The sequence below is a fragment of the Neovison vison genome, chromosome 12, assembly GCF_020171115.1.
Source record: "Neovison vison isolate M4711 chromosome 12, ASM_NN_V1, whole genome shotgun sequence".
Taxonomy (NCBI): domain Eukaryota; kingdom Metazoa; phylum Chordata; class Mammalia; order Carnivora; family Mustelidae; genus Neogale; species Neogale vison.
In genome coordinates this window covers 25,259,070-25,278,357 of record NC_058102.1, presented here as the reverse complement: position 1 = coordinate 25,278,357, position 19,288 = coordinate 25,259,070, and the positions used below count along the sequence as shown (strand labels likewise).

The following is a 19,288-nucleotide window of genomic DNA, read 5'->3' as shown; positions in this document are numbered from 1 at the left end:
AAAATTTAATCCCAGGACATAGTCTGGTGGCTGTTCCTGGCTTTTAGATGAAATCCAAACTCTTCAGTTTTTCCATTCAGATGCCCCTAATATTTAACATTTTTATCTCTCAACATGAATCCTCTGCTGTAGCCAGAATATCACTTTAGTATGTGCTAACTCGTAATACTATTTCGTTCTACACATATCTATTGCTACTACAGCTAGATTGTATTCACTTGGGTGAAGGGGGAGGCTAGTCTTGTGCTTAGCTATTCAAGAATTTTGGTTTTTAGCAATGGAATTATCTTTTCAATTTATTTTGATTTTTCCTAGCCTAGCTTGATGACTGACTTCTCATGAAAACTTGAAGTTCCCAGTGTTCTGTAGAAATCCTCCTCTAAGACCTTCAGCATTTTTTAGCTATTTCAATTACCTGTTTTTAATAAAGTGTTTGTTGTAGTAGTCTAATTGTTAAATACTTTTAACAATTGGATAGGGACCAATGCACATTTTTGTTTATCCTTTAGTTGCTAGCACAGAGAAAATATGATAGATATTTTGTTGAATGGACAAAGCTACTTAGATGTGGGGGGTTTTGTCATTAAGTGAATTCTGTAATGTTCACAATAACGTTTCTGTGTTTGTTTCCCAAATACTTATCAGGCAGGAAAGGACTTGTGTGTTCTCCAGGATCCTTAGAACATATTCTGATTGGAAACTATCTTTTTTAGATTTGATTTATGTTATATTTGATCAGCAGGGCAACAGGAACCTGATAAAGAATCAGGAGCCTCAGTTGATGAGGTAGCAAGACAATTGGAAAGACAAGCATTGGAAGAGAAAGAAAGAGATGATGACGATGAAGGTAAATGGTAAATTTGATATTTGTGGTTGGAAAAGCAAGAAGATATGACATTCTTTAAACAAAATGTATTTGTCCATATGGTTTATGGTTCTCTGATGTTTTAATGAACATTAAAATCTCAGTGTCACAGATAAAAAGGGAAAGGTATTAACAATTCTTAAAAAGTTGGATAAGTTGAATGACTGCTCCAATTACACAAATCTCAACTTTTTAAAAATGTACTTGGCAAAATGCCAAGTACGGGGTATTAAGATGATAATGAAAGACTGCTGGAGGACTCGGGTGGCTCAGTTAGTTAAGTGTCTGCTTTTGGCAAGGATCGTGATCCTAGGGTCCTATGGTCTAGCCCCCTGTCCATCTACTTCCTGCTCCCTGTGCCGCAGCCCCTACTTGTGCTCTCTCACTTTCACTCTCTCTCAAATAAAGATAAGAAAGAAAATCCTTTAAAAAAAGAAGAAGAAATTGAAGGACTGTTTAACATTTATTGAACAACTAATATGTACAGGGCAGTGTCCTAGGATACTTTCACATGTGTTCTCATTTTACTTTTCAAAACCTAGCAAAGTAGGTACTCTTCTCAGGAAGTGATGGTTATTATGTCATTTACCCAGTGTTACACAACTGCTATGTGTAGAGTGGAGTCATGGTTTTGAACCTAGAACCTGATTTCAGGTCTGTTCCTTTCACTCTGTATGAAAGCCCCCTCACTTTATTCTCAAGAAGTATATTGGAGTCCTTCTGAACTCTATTATAAATTCCCTGACCTCTAGCCTCTTATAGTATGTTGGTCCTGTAAGATTTCTTAAAGATAGTAATTCTTGAAATTCTAGAAATTGATGCTATCAGTAAGACAGTGGAGGTAATATTTGCTATCTCTTCTACAGCCTCTTTAGGTAGAGGGGGAGATGGAGCTTTCCTATGCCCAATTATCTACTGTTGTGACCTACTGCTCTTCCATAAGCATTGTCAACTTGGGCTTGTGTCTTCCAAGCCTTAGCAGAAAATACCTGCTGTACTTTGTCATGTTAGGATAATGCAGAGTAGATACTTCTCCTTCAGAAACATAAGCTCTCTGCTTTCAAGGAACTTAGAGTCAAAATTTGGTGGAAAAGGTGCCAAGGTACAAGAGAATAGTTAGCTTTTCCTTAAGCAAACCCCTTGTCCATTTTACCTTGGGTTGTGTTTCGTTTCTTTTTTTTTTTTTAAAGATTTTATTTATTTATTTGACAGAGAGAGATCACAAGTAGGCAGAGAGAGAGAGAGAGGAGGAAGCAGGCTCCCTGCTGAGCAGAGAGCCCGATGCGGGACTCGATCCCAGGACCCTGAGATCATGACCTGAGCCGAAGGCAGCGGCTTAACCCATTGAGCCACCCAGGTGCCCCTTGGGTTGTGTTTCAATTCATGAACATATTTTGAGCTCTTAGCAAGAAAGGGGCTTGTAATTTCAAGGTTATAAAATAGATTGCTATAGACCTACTGTGTAGAGTATCACAGTGTTAATCTTGAAGAGTGTTGCTTGATCCATTGCTTTTCTACAAAGTTGTACAAATCTCTTGACATTGAAGGAGAAACTTTTGTCAGATTGGAAATCGTTTTAACGTCATTTTAAAGATGATTTTAGAACTATTGTTTTTCTCCAATAGAGTTACTTTCCTAACTCGCTTCAAAAATCAGTATCAGTCAGTCAGTACTACTAATCTGTTGCGAGAGTTCTTTAAGAAGATGGAGAGTTAGTATTTCAGAATCTTTGTTCTAAAACAAAACAAAGAGGGGCTAGGTGGAATTGCAGGCTGAATGCTGAACAAAGGCTCTTTGGAAGGAATGGGACTTGTATAATGCCAAACAGAAGAGACCACTTTGGGCCAGGACAATGCTGAGAATGGATTCAAAGTGTATTGAATAGTGCATTACTGGCCATATGAGATGATTTGTTGAGGGAGCCTTGGAGCATTTTTAAAAGAAAGTTATAGGGGTGCCTGGCTGGCTTAGTTGGTAGAGCATATGATTCTTGATACAGAGTCAGATTGTTGATCTCAGGATCAGGAGTTCATGCTCCACATTGGGCATAAAGTTTACTTAAAAAATAATATTTTAAAAAAGAGAAGGATGTTATAAAAAATAATTTAGTCCTCATGTATATGCAGTGTTGTTAGAAAAAAGGAAACATCCAGGAAAGGCTTGGAGATCATTTTGGAGGGCACTTAACAGCCCAGGCATGTGGTAATGATTATTTAAATTGGTGGAAAAGCAGTTGGGTGACTCAGTTGGTTAAGCTTCCAACTCTTGATTTCAGCTCAGGTCATGATCTCAGCGTCCTGAGATTGAGCCCCATTTCAGGCTTTGCCTCTCCCTCCCCCAACTCTTGCGCACGCCTGTACTTGCGCTCTCTCTCTCTCTCTCTCTCTCTCTGAAGTAAATAAATATCTTTAAATGGGTGGGCATAAATGAGCATGGAAGGGAAGAATTCAGTGGAATAGTGGTTGTGGAAGCAGAATTCAGAGGACTTTTAAAAGACTTTGAATCAGGGGCGCCTGGGTGGCTCTGTGGGTTAAAGCCGTTGCCTTCTGCTCAGGTCATGATCCCAGGATCGTGGGATCAAGTCTTCTTTGGGCTCTCTGCTCAGCAGGGAGCATGCTTCCACCTCTCTCTTTCTGCCTGCCTCTCTGCCTACTTGTGATCTCTTTCTTTCAAATAAAAAAAATCTTTAAAAAAAAAAAAAAACTTTAAATCAGGGGAGAAGGAAGGAGAGGTATAGATGGACTCTACAGGTTTGAGTTGGTGACAGAATATTGGTGCCGTTCACTGAAATTGTGAAGTAGGGAGAGTGGGTTAAGAGATTGAGGGTGGGGGGGTATAGACCAAAAAGAAAGTATTGAGTTAATTTTAGATGTGTTTCATTTGAAACTGGAGTATTGGTATGAAAAGTTAATCCTGTGGGCATTGGGCAATGTGCTAGAAGTAATTCAGTGAAGTTTTAAGTCAGATTTATTAAGGTACATATATTGCCCAGGACTATATTCACTATTTTCAAAAAATAGACTTTATGTTTTAGAACAGTTTTACTTAGGTTCTCAGCAATATTAAGCAAAAGGTGCAGAGATTTCCTATATACTCCCTACCACCATACATGTAAAGCCTCTCGCATTTTCAACATCCCCCACTGGAGTGGTGCATTTGTGACAATGGATGAACATGCATTTGACACATCATCATTATGCCAAGTCCATCGTTTATATAGATTTACTCACGATACTGTATATTCTATATATTCACCTTTTATAAGTCTGTAGTTTGGTAAGTTTTTACAAAGATGCATTTGTGTAACCACAACCAAGATATAGACCATTTTCATTTAACATTTCCATCTCCACAAAAAAGTTCCCTTACACCCTTTTGTAGACCATTCTCTTGCTCCACCCCCTGGTCCCTCACAACCATTGATACATTTTCTGTTACGTAGTTTTTTCTACAATGTCCTATAAATGGAATTATTATAGCGTGCAGCTTTATTTGGCTTGTTTGCCTTAGCGTGATACTTTGGAGAGTCATCTAGTTGCATATGCATCAGTAATAATTCATTACATTTTATTGCAAGTAGTAGTCCAGATTTGTTTATCCACTTACTAGTTGATGGATATTCAGGTTGTTTCTGGTTTTTGTGTTATGAATAAAGACAGCATTTGCATACAAGTCTTTGTGTGGACATAGGTTTTCATTTCTCCTGGGTGGGTACCTAGAAGTAGGATTGCTGGTCATATGGGAAGTCTATGTTTAATCTTATTAGAAACTATCAAACTGTTGTTCAAAGTAGCTTTATCATTTTGCTTTCCTGTCCACACTGGTTGAGAATTCCAGGTCCTTTGTATCTCTTAAGCACTTGGTATTGTTAATATATTTTTTTAAAGATTTTATTTATTTATTTGATAGCGATCACAAGTAGGCAGAGAGGCTGGCGGGTGGAGGATGCAGGGGGAGCACGCTCCCCGCTGAGCAGAGAGCCCGATGTGGGGCTTGATCCCAGGACCCTGAGATCATGACTTGAGCTGAAGGCAGAGGCTTTAACCCACTGAGCTACCCAGGCACCCTGGTATTGTTAATTTTTAAATTAGCTTTTCTAACAGGTGTGCAGTGGTATGTCATTGTGTTTTAATTTGCATTTCCCTAATGACTGATGATGTTGAACAAATCTTTTCATGTTTTTGCCTTCCGTATTTCTTTAGTGAAATATTTGTTCATATCTTTTGTCCATTTTTCAGTTATTTGTTGTCATATTGAATTATAGTGGTTCTTTATTCTTGATAAAAGTTTTTTATCTGATACATGTTTTATCAATATTTTCTTTCATGCTGGTATTGTTTGCAGCAGAAAATATTTTAATTTTTATGAAGTTGCATTCATTTTATTTCTTCATGGGTCTTGTTTTTTATGTGTTACCCAAAAAGTTAAATAATTGCTCTCTGTAGGATTATGAAGATAATTTTCTTGTATTCTCTTCAAGCAATTTTATATGTCCATTTAGAGTTAATTTTTGTACATAGTACAAGGTAAGAATTGAGATTCTTTTTTTTTTCTCGCTTATAGATGTCCAGTTTTCATTCAACAAATATTAACTAATTTGGGCATAGGGCTAAAACAGAAATAAATATGAACAGCTTCTGCCTGTTAAGAATATCCTGGGATGCTGTGAAAGAAAGACTTATAAAAACATGAATTGTGTCAGGTATAATGCATGGGAGGTTAAGCATATATAGTTTGTATTTGGATCCAGGCTTTACTGCTCTCTTGGCACAAGAGTGCAATAAAGAGTGGCTGTTATCCTATACTGAATACAGACCTTGAACACTGGATAAAGTAGCCTCAGAAGGATGACTGAGTACTGAAGGAGGGGCTTCATCTTACCTCATTTTAAAGATGAAAAGACTATGGTAGAGAGAGCCTAAATAATTTTGTCCAAAGTCACACAGCTGGCAGGATTTAGTAAGCATTTAAAATTGATTAGGGGCACTGGGTCACTAAGCGTCTGCCTTTGGTTCAGGTTATGAACTCAGGGTCCTGGGATTGAGCCCGCATTGGGCTCCCTGCTCAGTGGGGAGTCCGCTTTGCCCTCTGCCTGCCGCTCCCCCTGCTTATGTTCTCTCTCTGTCTCTCTGTCAAATAAACAAAATCTTTTAAAAAAGAAAGAAAAAAACTGGTTATACTTTTTTTTTAAAAGATTTTATTTACTTATTTGAGAGAGGGCGCTTGTACTCATGTGCACAAGGGTGGGATGGGGGGACAGAGGGAGAGGGAGGAGACTCCCTGCTGAGCAGGGAGCCTAATGTGGGGCTTAGTCCCAGGACCCTGAGTTCATGACCTGAACCAAAGGCAGATACTTAACTAATTGAGTCACACAGGGACCCCTAAAACTGGTTATACATCCTGAAGCATTTGTTTCAGGTTGAGTCTAATGTATGTAGCAGTATGCTAGGCACTGAATATTTTCTAGAATAAAGACTATCTTGTTTTGTTTTTCTGTCCTTATTACTTGGCACTTAAGAACTCCGCAAACATTTATTGAATGAATGAAGGTTATTTTATTTATTTATTTTTTAAAAAGATTTTATTTATTTATTTGACAGAGAGATCACAATTAGGCAGAGAGGCAGGCAGAGAGAGAAGATGAAGCAGGCTCTCTGCTGAGCAGAGAGCCCGATGTGGGGCTTGATCCCAGGACCCTGCGATCACAACCTGAGCCAAAGGCAGAGGCTTAACCCACTGAGGCACCAGGTGCCCCAAATGAATGAAGGTTATTTTAAAATTGCAGTGTAGAATATGTGAATTAGATTATATGACACATGAGGAAATTGCAAGTTGTGTTTTGGGCTTTTGAATCTAGAAACCAATAATGAGTAAGTCAGCCATATTTGTGTTTCTGCTGTGTTCCTATGTTTCCTGTACCCAATTCCATAAGACTGACCATAAATTGCAACTTTGTGGTTTATCTGGCTGGCTCAGTTGATAGAGCATGCAACTCTTATATCAGGATTGTGAGTTCAACTCCACATTGGATGTAGAGATTACTTAAAAATAAAAAAATCTTTGAAGGAAAAAAAAAAAGATGTCTGGGTAGCATAGTGGGTTAGGTTACCAGCTATTGATTTTGGCTCAGGTCAAAATCTTAGGGTCGGGAGATGGAGCCCTGCATTGGGCTCTGTGCTGAATGTGGAGCCTGCTTGGGATTCTCTCCCTCTCTCTCAAAATAATAATAATAATAATAATAATAAAAGAAATTGCAATTTCATAAGTAAGAAATTGTCAAATATTGGCAGTTTTCTATCAGTCCATTAAAGCCCTATCTCATGTTACCTCCATCTTTACAAAATTGCGGTTTCCTATTTATCATTTAGGTGAAAAAAACCAGGATAAAATAAACTAAAAGAACATTTGTTGAGAAGAGTATTTATCACATGCTTAGCTATCCCTGTGTCTTAATTTAGGAAATGGTATGTAATCTTTAAGGAGCTCACAGACAAGTAGGGGTCATAGTAAGCCCCTAATCATTTTTCAAAAAGAAAAAAAAGGTTGCAGTTTTGTGTGATAATTATAATAGAATATAGTGGTGAGAAGATTTCTTTTATGGCTCCTGCTTATCTGGGAGTAAAAAGGGAGGAGCTTTTGGAGCAGAAAATGTAAGCAGTCATTTGACATTGTTTTATGGGTGTGGATTTCATGATTTAAAATTGCTGATGCTAGCCATGAGTTACTGGCACAATGTGAAACATTTAAAAGGCTATATGGTGAACATCCTATTAAACTGTCAACTTCTAATTGTCTGCCACATCTTCCTTTTCATCCTTATTTCATAGCAGTATGATTTGTGGATAGGTTGGTGTGCTTCATGATGAAATTTATTGAGCAGTGTTTTTAGAAATTCAGACACTTCAGTGTTTTGATACCTTTATTTAAAATGTTTTAAGTCACTATTAATCTTGGCCATAATACCATTCTTGATCTTTTCTCCAAGTTCAGGAGTATGGTATGGACTTCTTAAAAGATAGTTATAAAAACTGCCGGGGAGGGGTGGGGGTGCCTGGGTGGCTCAGTGGGTTAACGTCTCTGCCTTTGGCTCAGGTCATGGTCCCAGGGCCCTGGGATCGAGACCCGCATCAGGCTCTCTGCTCAGCAGGGAGCCTGCTTCCCTCTCTCTCTGCCTGCCTCTCTGCCTACTTGTGATCTCTGTCAAATAAATTTTTAAAATCTTAAAAAAAAAAAAAAGAAGAAAAGAAAAGAATACTGACAGGGGCACCTGAATGGCTCAGTTAAGCATCTGACTTCGGTTCAGGTCATGGTCTCAGGGTCCTGGGATCGATTCCCACGTCTGGCTCCATGCTCAGTGGGGAGTCTGCTTGTCCTTCACCCTCTGTCCCTCCCCCATTCATGCTCTCTTTTCTCACTCAAATAAATAAATAGAATCTTTAAAAAGCAACCAAAAAACCCTTACAGGCAGATACTGGCGGTTTTGGATGCTCTTTTGTCAACTTTGGCTTGAATTCATGACCCTGAGATCAAGACCTGAGCTGAGATCAAGAGTTGGACACTTAACCGATTGAGTCACCCAGGTGCCCCTTGGAACCAATTTTTTGAAATAGTTCTTAATAATCCCCATTTTGGGGCATCAGGTTCTACTATGAACCTAGGAAAAGTATATATGCCTTATGATTTTTTCATATAATTTGATCCAGAAGGAGGACTCTCTTTAATAGTAACTATGCAGGAAAAGGTATTTTAAAATATGACACCCCAAATACTCCTCCCTGGATTAGTATCAGGTGATATATTCTTGGTCTGGTTCTGCCATTTACTAATTGGGGTTTTCTTGGATATGTCCCTTAAACATCCTTGTTTTATTTCATAAAATTGATTTGAGAATCACATGAGGTCATGAAATACAAGTGTTGAACCATGAAGTGTATGTAGGCAAACTAGTACTTTAGGTAAAGTCACACAGTCATTATTATTGGTATTAAACTAACACTAGCTCTTCTTCCTAGCTTTTGAAAAAGACTGCTAATGCATTTTTTATTCTTAAGAGTATCCTATTCAAAGTTCTTTAATTAGATTAAGTCAAGTAAAGTTTCCTTAGTGCTTTTGGTTACACAAGTCAAATTCTTATACATTAGCAGTATTCAGAATTCTTTTCTAAGAATATTGGGTCAGTTTTATTATATCTTGTTTAAGATGCTTTGTGTGTGTGTGTGTACTTGTCTGCTTGTGCTTGCTCTGTTCCTCTGCTTATGAGGTTTAAATAAATATGTACTTGTAATGCTTTTTTCCTAGATGGAGATGGGGATGGAGATGGAGCAGCTGGAAAGAAGAAGAAAAAGAAGAAGAAGAAGAGAGGACGTTAGTGTCTTAAGTTGATCTTACCTGACAAATAAAAAGTATCTATTAACCAGCAGGTTTGAATAGGTTTGAAATTGCATTAGATCCCATTGTGTGTCAAGGAACTAAATTTAGGCTTATTAGAGGTGGAATTTAGTGAAAATCACAACTGTTTTTTCATTTAACAATCTGTTGACATTTTCTTTATCTTATTCCCTTACTGAGCTAAGGGATGTTAATAATAAGTTGGTTGCATTTTACTACAATTTAGGAATGAAATTTATAATTTAAAACTTGAATAATACAAGTAGCAATTCTGTCAGGGATGAATAAAGTCATACTACTGTGCATAATAGGATAAACATAGTTTGCCGTTCACCTGCCAGCTTTGAAATTATTAGATTCTTGATAAATATTTAATGAAGAGTACCATTATTTAAAATTTGTATATATGGTTGAATTTTATTAATAACATTATACTATTTTGTATTCATTTAAAATATGATCCTGCTTGTGTTTTGTTTCTATAAATGGCAAACCAAACCTCTTCAGGGACCTGATATTCTATTAGGGAGACCAAGGGGAGATTGTATAGTCTTAGGGAATAAAGGTTGGGTTGAGAATCAGAACAAGTTCTGATCTTGAGTGCCCTTTGGGGTATAGGGACCACTGAGTATCTGATTATACCTTCCCTTAAATCTTTCAGGCTAAAATTTTATGAATCAGAATATTGGAGGCTTGACTCAGTTTTATATCTATGTTAAGAGAAATACTTAAATGTTTTTTAAGAAAGCTTTTGGCTCTATCAGGAATTTTCCAGCTGTGTCACCAGATGAGGATGGGATAGCCTTCTTTTTATTCAGGCATCTATTTTCAGATCCTTCTAGTCATAGGATGTCAGTTCTGTCCCTAGCATAGTCTATACTTAATGAGTACGGGTTACCCGTGTTTTAGGAATCTTCCAGTGATTGTACTGTCCTATTCCTTCCATTCAAAAATTGTTAAAAGTGTGCTTATGAGACATATTACCTGAGAATGGCTTGAGAGAGAACTGTTTCTCCCAATACTCTTATATTACTCCCTAATGAAGGTAAATAAGGGGCTATTTTGTATTTGCCCTTGGTAAAATTCCTCCACTGACAGATTTTTTAGTATGATGCCATGATTTTTTATTGTGCTTCCTCTGAGGATGTTGAACTTACTTTTCATTTTATTTCTTTATGAGTACTCTCAAGAGACAGCCTTTTGTCTGGTCTTGGTATCAAGAATAATTGTGCTTTTCCTGAGTACTTAATGTGCTTTATCTCATAAACATGACCCATGCATATTTTTAAGTATTGGCTCCTAGAGGGCTTTGAGTCAAATCTGTGGTTTTGTATTGGTGGTATTTCAGGTACTATTGTATGTTCTTTCCATGTTTTGATTTTTGTTCTCTAATTTACTGTCTCTTATTTGTGTATTTTATATATCCTTGTAGGCTGTCATAAATCACTTGTGGAATAAACCAAATAATGTAATTATAGACTTCACTGCCCTCATTCTCCTCATCTCTAAAGTGAGAGAATTATACGTGATTGTTAATGGTAACTGCAGTACAGATTGTTATACATAGTTTTAGATAATATCTTGGACATAGTATATTATAGTTTTCACAGGTTACCCAGCATTTCATTTGGTTCTTCATTTTGTAGATGAGGAAACTGAGGCTTGGCACATCTAGCCATTTGTCCAAGTCACAGTTAATAAGTGGTTGAGGCTAGACTTCAGCTCTCATATTTTGATTACAGATTTTTTTCTCTAATGGTCATTTTGAGTTTTTTATTCTGTGTTAATAATTTATGGACATATAAAAGGCATCTTTATCAGAATTGTAGCTGAGATAAAGCTGAGGACAGTGCAATAGTACTTTGTTGATAAAACTCAAGCTTTCAGAAGATCAGGAAAACTGAGAAATAGGCAGGTATTAACAAGCAGAAATTTAATAGACCTATATAAAGTTAGTACAGGGTAATAAGGTCTAAGGATTTTGAGTGTTAGTATAATGTGAGCCAAAAAGCAGGGAGTCGTAACTATTTAATAGGTGTAGGATTTTTAGAATCAGTAGCATAGCCTTATATTAATTATACCTTATTTGGGCCATTTAAGTCAATTCTAATACCAACTTAAAAGGAACATCGACAGTTTCAGGGTTGGCAAATAGAGGTGAAAGTGTTAAGAACCATATCCCTTAAAGTGATTTCTCATCATACAGAGGAAGGAATCAGTAGAAATTAAAAATAAAATTTTTTCAACTGTGAAGAATAAAGCTAGAACTAACAGATGAAAGTAACAGGGAGAGAGAAGTGTAGGAAGAGCTTTCTAATAGAGTTCTTTCAAAATGAATGGATTTTCACTTCAGAGATAGATTGTCTGTATTGTTGGGAGCACACTGCCATATATCAGGAGTATTATGCAATTCCCGGATTTAAGTGTAAAGCAAAATTAGGTGATCTCTAAGATCTTTTTTTATTTTAAATTCTAATGTTTCCTCTTAGGAGGAACCTTAAAGCGTTTCCAAAGTTATGTGCCCATAGAACGCTTTTAAACATTATGTAAAGTCAAAAACATTTGGTGCTCATGAGGTACTGAGTGTTTGAATTAAAAGAACGAACCAAAATCTGGTTCCATGGGTAAATGATGTGACTCAATAAATGGTTATACTTTTATTTATATATCTTTTTCCCCCATTGCAGAAAAAAGAGAGCAAAATGGTGTTAAACTTTAAGACACACAAAATCCATAAGGCCAGTTACAATCAAAAGGACACCACATATTTCACCTCAGTAGTTGAAGTGCTACAGAAATGCATCAAGTGTCCAATATCACTGTATAAATTAATAGACTTCCTGGCATTTTTTGGGAACAGCATTCATTACTAAAAGGCAGTTCCTTATATAGTAGGAATTCTATAACTGGTTCAGTGTATTTAAAAAATTTTTAAGACAAATCTCCAGATATTTTTAAAAATCATCTTGGAACACTGGTGTCTTTTAGAATATAGTTTGGGAAATAATGTCCTTAAAATGTATGCTAAGGACTATAATTTTTTTAAGTATCTGGAAATTTGTATATGGATACCTAAATTCTTTTAGCACTGGGTATGTATACTATTAACTTTTATACCTAATATACCCTTGAAATAAGTTCTTCACTTACTAATACGTAATAGCGTTATATTTTTACTTCATTGTTGTAGGGTTTCTTTCATACTTGTTTCCTCTTTGATTTTTATTTGTGAAAACCAGCCTCTATATGCTGTTCTACTTCTGGTGTAGTAAATGAAGACAAAAATACTAGAAACGTTACTTTCTGCCCAGACATGTACTGTTTAAATACATAGTGGAATTCTAAGGAGTTGAATATTTCTATTCCCAAGCAATAGTAAATTGGAGAGGAGGTGGCCAGCATGGTGAAATATCTTCTGTTTTTAATTATAAAGCTATGATAGCAAGAAGGTTCCTTAAAATTAGGACATACAGCAGCCATTAGGAACTGAGAAAAAATGTAATGATAACTGCTTAATTTTATTTTTAACTACAGAAGTTAATGTTTTATTTGTATCTCACAGCAAAAGTTCAAACAGACCCTCCCTCAGTTCCAATATGTGACCTGTATCCTAACGGTGTATTTCCCAAAGGACAAGAATGCGAGTACCCACCCACACAAGATGGGTAAGAATCATAAGATAACTTCCAGTTTGACTTTTGAAAGGTGTAGTTTTAGCAATAAAGCAGATTTGATTTTTCTCAGAACTTTGCTCCACTGCCTTAATAAAAGCTTTGTGAATTGTTATAGAAAATACAGTAGAAGCCATCTTATCCAAAATGATTGGGACCAGTAGTAGTTCAGTTAATCAAAAAAGTATGTTAAGGTGGGGATCACAAAACTAAAAAATCTTTATTGATAAAAGTTAACTTAAACATTTGTTTTTCATCAATCTCAGTATTAGAACATGGATTTGTATTGTACTCCACTTTTTTCTTCCCATAAGCTATATCCATAATATATTCTCTGTAAATGTAATCCATTTTGAGCTTCCATGAGGAATACAAGCTGAGTAATCTGAGGGCTGATATTGGATATGTACATTTTTTTCCTCAAACCATTTGCAGCTGTGCTTAATTTGACAGAGGTATTTTTTTGGTGACTTCCCTTTATTGAGATTTTTCTGAGTAGTCAATTTAGTTTCATTGGAAAAATTCCTTTTATGTACTATATAACTAAATTACATAATTATAGTAACAAGTACAGATGACTTACACTGGTTTGCAGATGCATCACCTGATTGTTGAAAGTGTTTTGAAAGGATACATTTCACCTGGTCAGCAGACACTCAGTGGCATTACGCTGACTGGTTAAGAACATAGAAGCTGGGTTCATTTGAATCCCAGCTCTAACACTTATTAGCTTTGTGACTTGGGCAAGTAATTTATCATGTCTTTCCTTTTATTTCTTCGTCTATAAAATGAGCACTTCATAGGGTTGTGAGGAATAATTATATATGTAAAGCACTTAGGAGAGTAACAGACACATAGTAAACATGACGTGTTAGCTGCTGCTGTTACTATTATTCAGAGCAGGAACCTGTCAGCCCCTCATATTCAGCATACAATGGGCATTGGTTAGTATACTTTTACAGAGAGAATCAAGAGCATCAGTTAATCCAGTGGTTGCAATAGTTGGTTAAGAAAGCTTCTACTGTAGCCTTGTTTCATTGACCTGTAAAGACATCATTGTTTTTCTTTAAACTTCAGGAAAGAACATGATGTTACATTTTAATCCCCCTCCTTCATTCCTAATACTTTCAGTGAATAAGTATAAAGTTCTGAAATTTTGTGTCATGAGCATCTTTTCTTTGAATTCGAATTCATCAGTCACTATTCCTTAAAGTGTCTGTTTTTGAAATGTCACAGACATATAACTTCACATTAATTAACTTAAATTTTCACAGTACACATAATCACATTTATTTTTAAAGACAGTCTTTTTGTTTTATTCATTTATTTTTGCTTGTTCCCTCTTCCTTCCCTTCTTTCCAGACCCATGTAACCACCTAGCAGGTAACCTTCCATATTTTTATACACTTATATATGTGTACATCTATGTCCATTTATGTAAAGGGGCTCTTTTGGTCTTATTTTCCAAAATGGAATCATAGGCACACTTTCCTCACCTTTTCTCCTTCAGGACTATCTCTTAGAAAGCCCTCCAACTCAGTTAGAATAGCAGGTATTCCTTTGAATGGCTTCATAATATTCCGTAGTGTGGCTGTGCCATACTTTATTCCACCGTTTCCTAATTGATCAGCCTTCATTCTGTCTCTGTTTTTTGCAATACTACAAACCATTCTGTAATAAATAATTTCTAAGAATATACACGTGTGTGTGTGTATTATCTCCTTATGTTATGGCAATTTTATTATGGAATAGTTTTCCAGGAGTGGAATTGCTGTATCAAAGAATATATTAATACTTTAGTTTATGATTCCCAGGCTAATAATTTTGAGCTTTTTTTTATTGTTGGCTTTATTCTTTTGCTGTTCTAAAAGTTTTAAAATTTTGTATACAGTGTATGTTTATATTTTATATTCCTGGGTTTGTAGCAGTCTCTTAGATTTTTTTTTCCAAACTCTTAATCTCTGTTTTATTACATCTTCAATTAGTCTAGAGTTTTTTTGGGTAGGATTGGGAGTGCCAATTTTATTTTCTTTCAAATAGCCAATTGTGCTAAAATAGTTTATTAAATAATTTATTCTCCTGAATTGAATGACCACCTTTGCCATATACTATATTCTCATATAATGGAACTATATTTTCATAATCAACCAATTTCTATTATTCTGATCTATTTGTATTCTTATGCTAATACTATTTGGATCTGATTATCAACAACTTTATAATATATATGGATAATTTGATAAGGCAAGTCTTTCTCTGCCCCACACAACAAATACAATTTCTTTTTATATTTAGCTATTCTGTCTTATAGTCTTAACACACATACCCATAGAAAATGCTTTCTTTAGAATTCTAGTCAGAATTGCACTTATGTATTTGTTTAGAAAATTGACAGTTGTGTCACATTGTCTTACCCATTGTCCTAGTATGTTTTTTCACTTACCTGATTTATTTTCAGGTGGATATGTTCATTTTTTGTTAAATTTTGTTAAATTTATTCTTAAATGTTTTATGGTTTTGTTACTGATGTGAACAAGATTTTTAATATTTTTAACCATGTGAATGTGGTGGAACACTTGAAGTAATGTTTAATACAAGAAAAATTGAGATTTGATAAACCTTAGAAATTAACCTTCCTTTCTTACCATCATTTTCTATTGCAAATTAAATATAGAGATAGAATAACTTCTTTTTTTTTGAAACAGTAGAGAAGGGGCAGCTGGGTGGCTCAGTGGGTTAAGCCTCTGCCTTAGGCTCAGGTCATGGTCTCAGGGTCCTGGGATCAAGCCCCGCATGGAGTTCTCTGCTCAGTGGGGAGCCTGCTTCCCCCCCTCCCTCTGCCTTTCTCTCTCCGTCAAATTAATAAATAAAATCTTTAAAAAAAAACAGATGAAGCGATGGGTGGCTCAGTGGGTTAAGCCGCTGCCTTCGGGTCAGGTCATGATCTCAGGGTCCTGGGATCGAGCCCCGCATCGGGCTCTCTGCTCAGCAGGGAGCCTGCTTCCCTCTCTCTCTCTCTGCCTGCCTCTCCATCTACTTGTGATTTCTCTCTGTCAAATAAATAAATAAAATAAATAAAATCTTTAAAAAAAAAAAAAACAGATGAAGATATTAATTATATGTTGTAATTTTTTTTATTAATACTTGAATATTGAAAAACAATCTTGTATGCTGTGGAAAAATAAAAAAGTACTGTGATTATGTTGCTCTTCAGTAAGTTTTGATATTTTTTGACATTCACATAATCAGTTTTGATTATTTGCAAATAGATCAGAATCAATATTCCTATAGACTTGGTAAAGTATTAAATATAGTTTTGTATCTGCCTTCAGTTGTTTTTTAAGTTTACATTTACATTCCAATTAGTCAATGTATGGTTTCATGTGTACATCATAATGCAAGTACACTCCTTTATCCCCATCACCTGTTTGACCTGTCTTTTGTATGTCCTCCCCTCTGTTAACCATCAATTTGTTCTCTATAGTTAAGAGTCTGTTTCTTGGTTTGCCTCTCTTTTTTCCTTTCTTTTTTTTTTTTTTTTTCCATAAACTTACTAAAAATTGCATAAATAATCACAAAGAACTCGCCTGTGTAACTACCACCCAGGTTGAGTACAATATTTTATTTAACTTTTTATTTTGAAATAATTCCATTTTAAGAGAATTGTACAAAGAATTCCTGCATACCTTTCATTCAGGTTCTCTTTAACATTTGCCGCCTCTGTTCTCTCTCCTGATGGAATATGACAGTTATACGTGTACTGTATAATTACCAATGCGATAACATTATCTCCTTGCAAGATGGAAGGTAAATGTGGAAAATAATATATTGGTGAATCTGTATACATACTACTTTTTCTGAATTAATTTGAGGCTAGTTTGTGTATTTTTTTAAAAGATTTTATTTATTTATTTGAGAGAGAGAGAGCACGGGCCGGGGTGGGGGCAAAGAAAGAGGAAAAGGGAAAAGCAGATTCCCTGCTGAGCACAGGGCCAGCCTGCCTAGATCACTACTTGAGCCAAAGTCAGAGGCTTAACCGACTGAGCCACCCAGGCGCCCCAGTAGTTTGTATTTTTGGATGGAATACTAGACAAGTAGATAATTCAGGGTTGTCATATTTGGAGGCAGATGATGCCAGATTTTATCACCATAATAAGGTATTATTCAGTTTCTCTAGTGTGTCATTAATATTTTTCCTCTTGTAATTAGTAATTTTTCCTTTTAAAAAAATTGACATTCTCTGTATATTTCCTGTGTCATTAAAAATTTTTATGCCAGGGGCGCCTGGGTGGCTCAGTGGGTTGAAGCCTCTGCCTTCGGCTCAGGTCATGATCCCAGGGTCCTGGGATCGAGCCCCACATCGGGCTCTCTGCTCGGCAGGGAGCCTGCTTTCTCCTCTCTCTCTCTGCCTGCCTCTCTGCCTACTGGTGATCTCTGTCTGTCAAGTAAATAAATAAAATCTTTAAAAAAAAAATATTTTTTTTGTGCCAAAAAAAAATTCTATGCCAGTTTTATTTATTTATTTATTTTTAAAGATTTTATTTATTTGACAGAGAGAGATCACAAGTAGGCAGAGAGGCAGGCAGAGAGAGAGAGAGAGAGGGAAGCAGGCTCCCTGCTGAGCAGAGAGCCCGATGCGGGACTCGATCCCAGGACCCTGAGATCATGACCTGGGCCGAAGGCAGCGGCCTAACCCACTGAGCCACCCAGGCGCCCCTTACGCCAGTTTTAAATGATTATAATGGTGTTCTGTTTTGTACCTAACACAATTTTATTAGTGATTTCCCTATTTAATATTTCCCTAGTTTTGAACTTTCAGATTTTTACCATTAGGAAAAATTTTGTGATGAACATCCTCGTATATTAATCAGATCTGATTTTTTCTCTTATTCTGGGTCTCTAGAAGTAGAATGAAGAATTATTTTGAAATTCTTGGTATCTGTTTATAAATTTAGTAGGCATTTGTTCTATAAGCAGTACATATTCATTTTAGAAGAGGGAGGAAATACAGATAAGCAAAAAGAAGAAAATCTAAATTTTGCCAATTTTAAAACCACTGTTGACATGCTTTTTCTTCCTGTATACAGAGGTATGCAGATGTGTATTATAAATACCTGGGAATGTTTTTCAAGATAGAACTATTCTGCAAACAGCTTTATAACCCATTTTTAAATTTGTTTTCATGTTAGTAAAGAAATCAGCAGTATTTTTATATGTCTCTGTATATATATGTGTTTTCTACTGATTTTTCTTTTTTTGCTAGAGCATTGAAAAAATAAGTTTTGGGGTTTTGTTTTTGTTTTTATACATTATTTATTTGACACACATAGAGAGATCACAAGTAGGCAGAGAGGCAGGCAGAGGGGGGGGGGGAAGCAGGCTCCTAGCTGAGCAGAGAGCCAGTTGCCGGACTCTATCCCAGGACCCTGAGCTTATGACCTGAGCCGAAAGCAGAGGCTTAACCCTCTGAGATACCCAAATTCTTCCCAAGTGCTTTCCACCCCCTTATTTTTAAAGGTAGATCTCCAAGCCCAGCATGGGTTTTGAACTCATGACCCTGAGATCTAGAGTTGCATGTTCTACTAACAGAGCCAGCCAGGTATCCCAAGTCTCTTTTGAGTCTTCACGTCTAAAAACTTCAAGCAATGGGGTGCCTGGGTAGCTCAATTGTTAGGTGTCCAGCTCTTGATCTCAGCTCAGGTTTTGTTTTGTTGTTGTTGTTTTTTGTGTTGGCTTTTTTTTTTTTTTTTTTTTTTTTTATATATAATCATTTCAGAGGGATTGGGTGGGGACATATGGAAAGGGAGAAGGAAAGAAGCAGACTAAGCAGACTCCCCCTCTGAGAGCTGAGCCTGTTGAGGATGGATCTCACAACCCTGAGATATGACCTGAGCCGAAATCAAGAGTTAGAAGCTTAATCAACTGAGTTGCTCAGGTGCTCCTCAGCTTAAGTCTTAATCTCAGGGTGGTGAGTTTGAGCCCCAAGTTGAGCTGCATGCTGGTTGTGGAGCCTACTTAAAAAAACAAACTTCAAGCATCTCCCAAGAATTAGATATTCTTCAAATATCACACTTAACATAAATTAACAGTAATTTTCCAGTATAATGTAAGTACCTAGTTCATATTTAGAATTTTTTTCCCTGTTATCCCTGAGACATGTCTTTAGCTATTTTTGCCCTCTAAACCATGATCTAGTCAAGGTGCATGTGGTGCATATAGTTAGAATCTCTACCTTCTCTATTGCACTGACTTTTTGAAGAGACCAGGTAGTTTAGAAAGTCTTATATTTTGGGATTTCTTTTACTGTTTCCTTGTGGTGTCATTAAGCTTTTTTCACTATGCCTTTATTTTCTGTAAACTGGAT

General features: G+C 36.3%; 1 protein-coding gene across 2 annotated transcripts in view; it reads left to right on the top strand.

The window, feature by feature from the left end:
* Positions 1-19,288, top strand: part of METAP2 (methionyl aminopeptidase 2) — a 32,028-nt gene that overhangs the window by 1,260 nt on the left and 11,480 nt on the right. Inside the window, exons 2-4 of one of the 2 annotated variants that reach the window (XM_044228665.1) lie at positions 743-847; positions 9,164-9,229; positions 12,816-12,918. In XM_044228665.1, the coding sequence (XP_044084600.1) occupies positions 743-847; positions 9,164-9,229; positions 12,816-12,918 (274 nt within the window). Of the gene's footprint in view, positions 1-739; positions 848-9,163; positions 9,230-12,815; positions 12,919-19,288 lie in introns of both variants that reach the window. The other variant, XM_044228664.1, reaches the window with a different exon arrangement.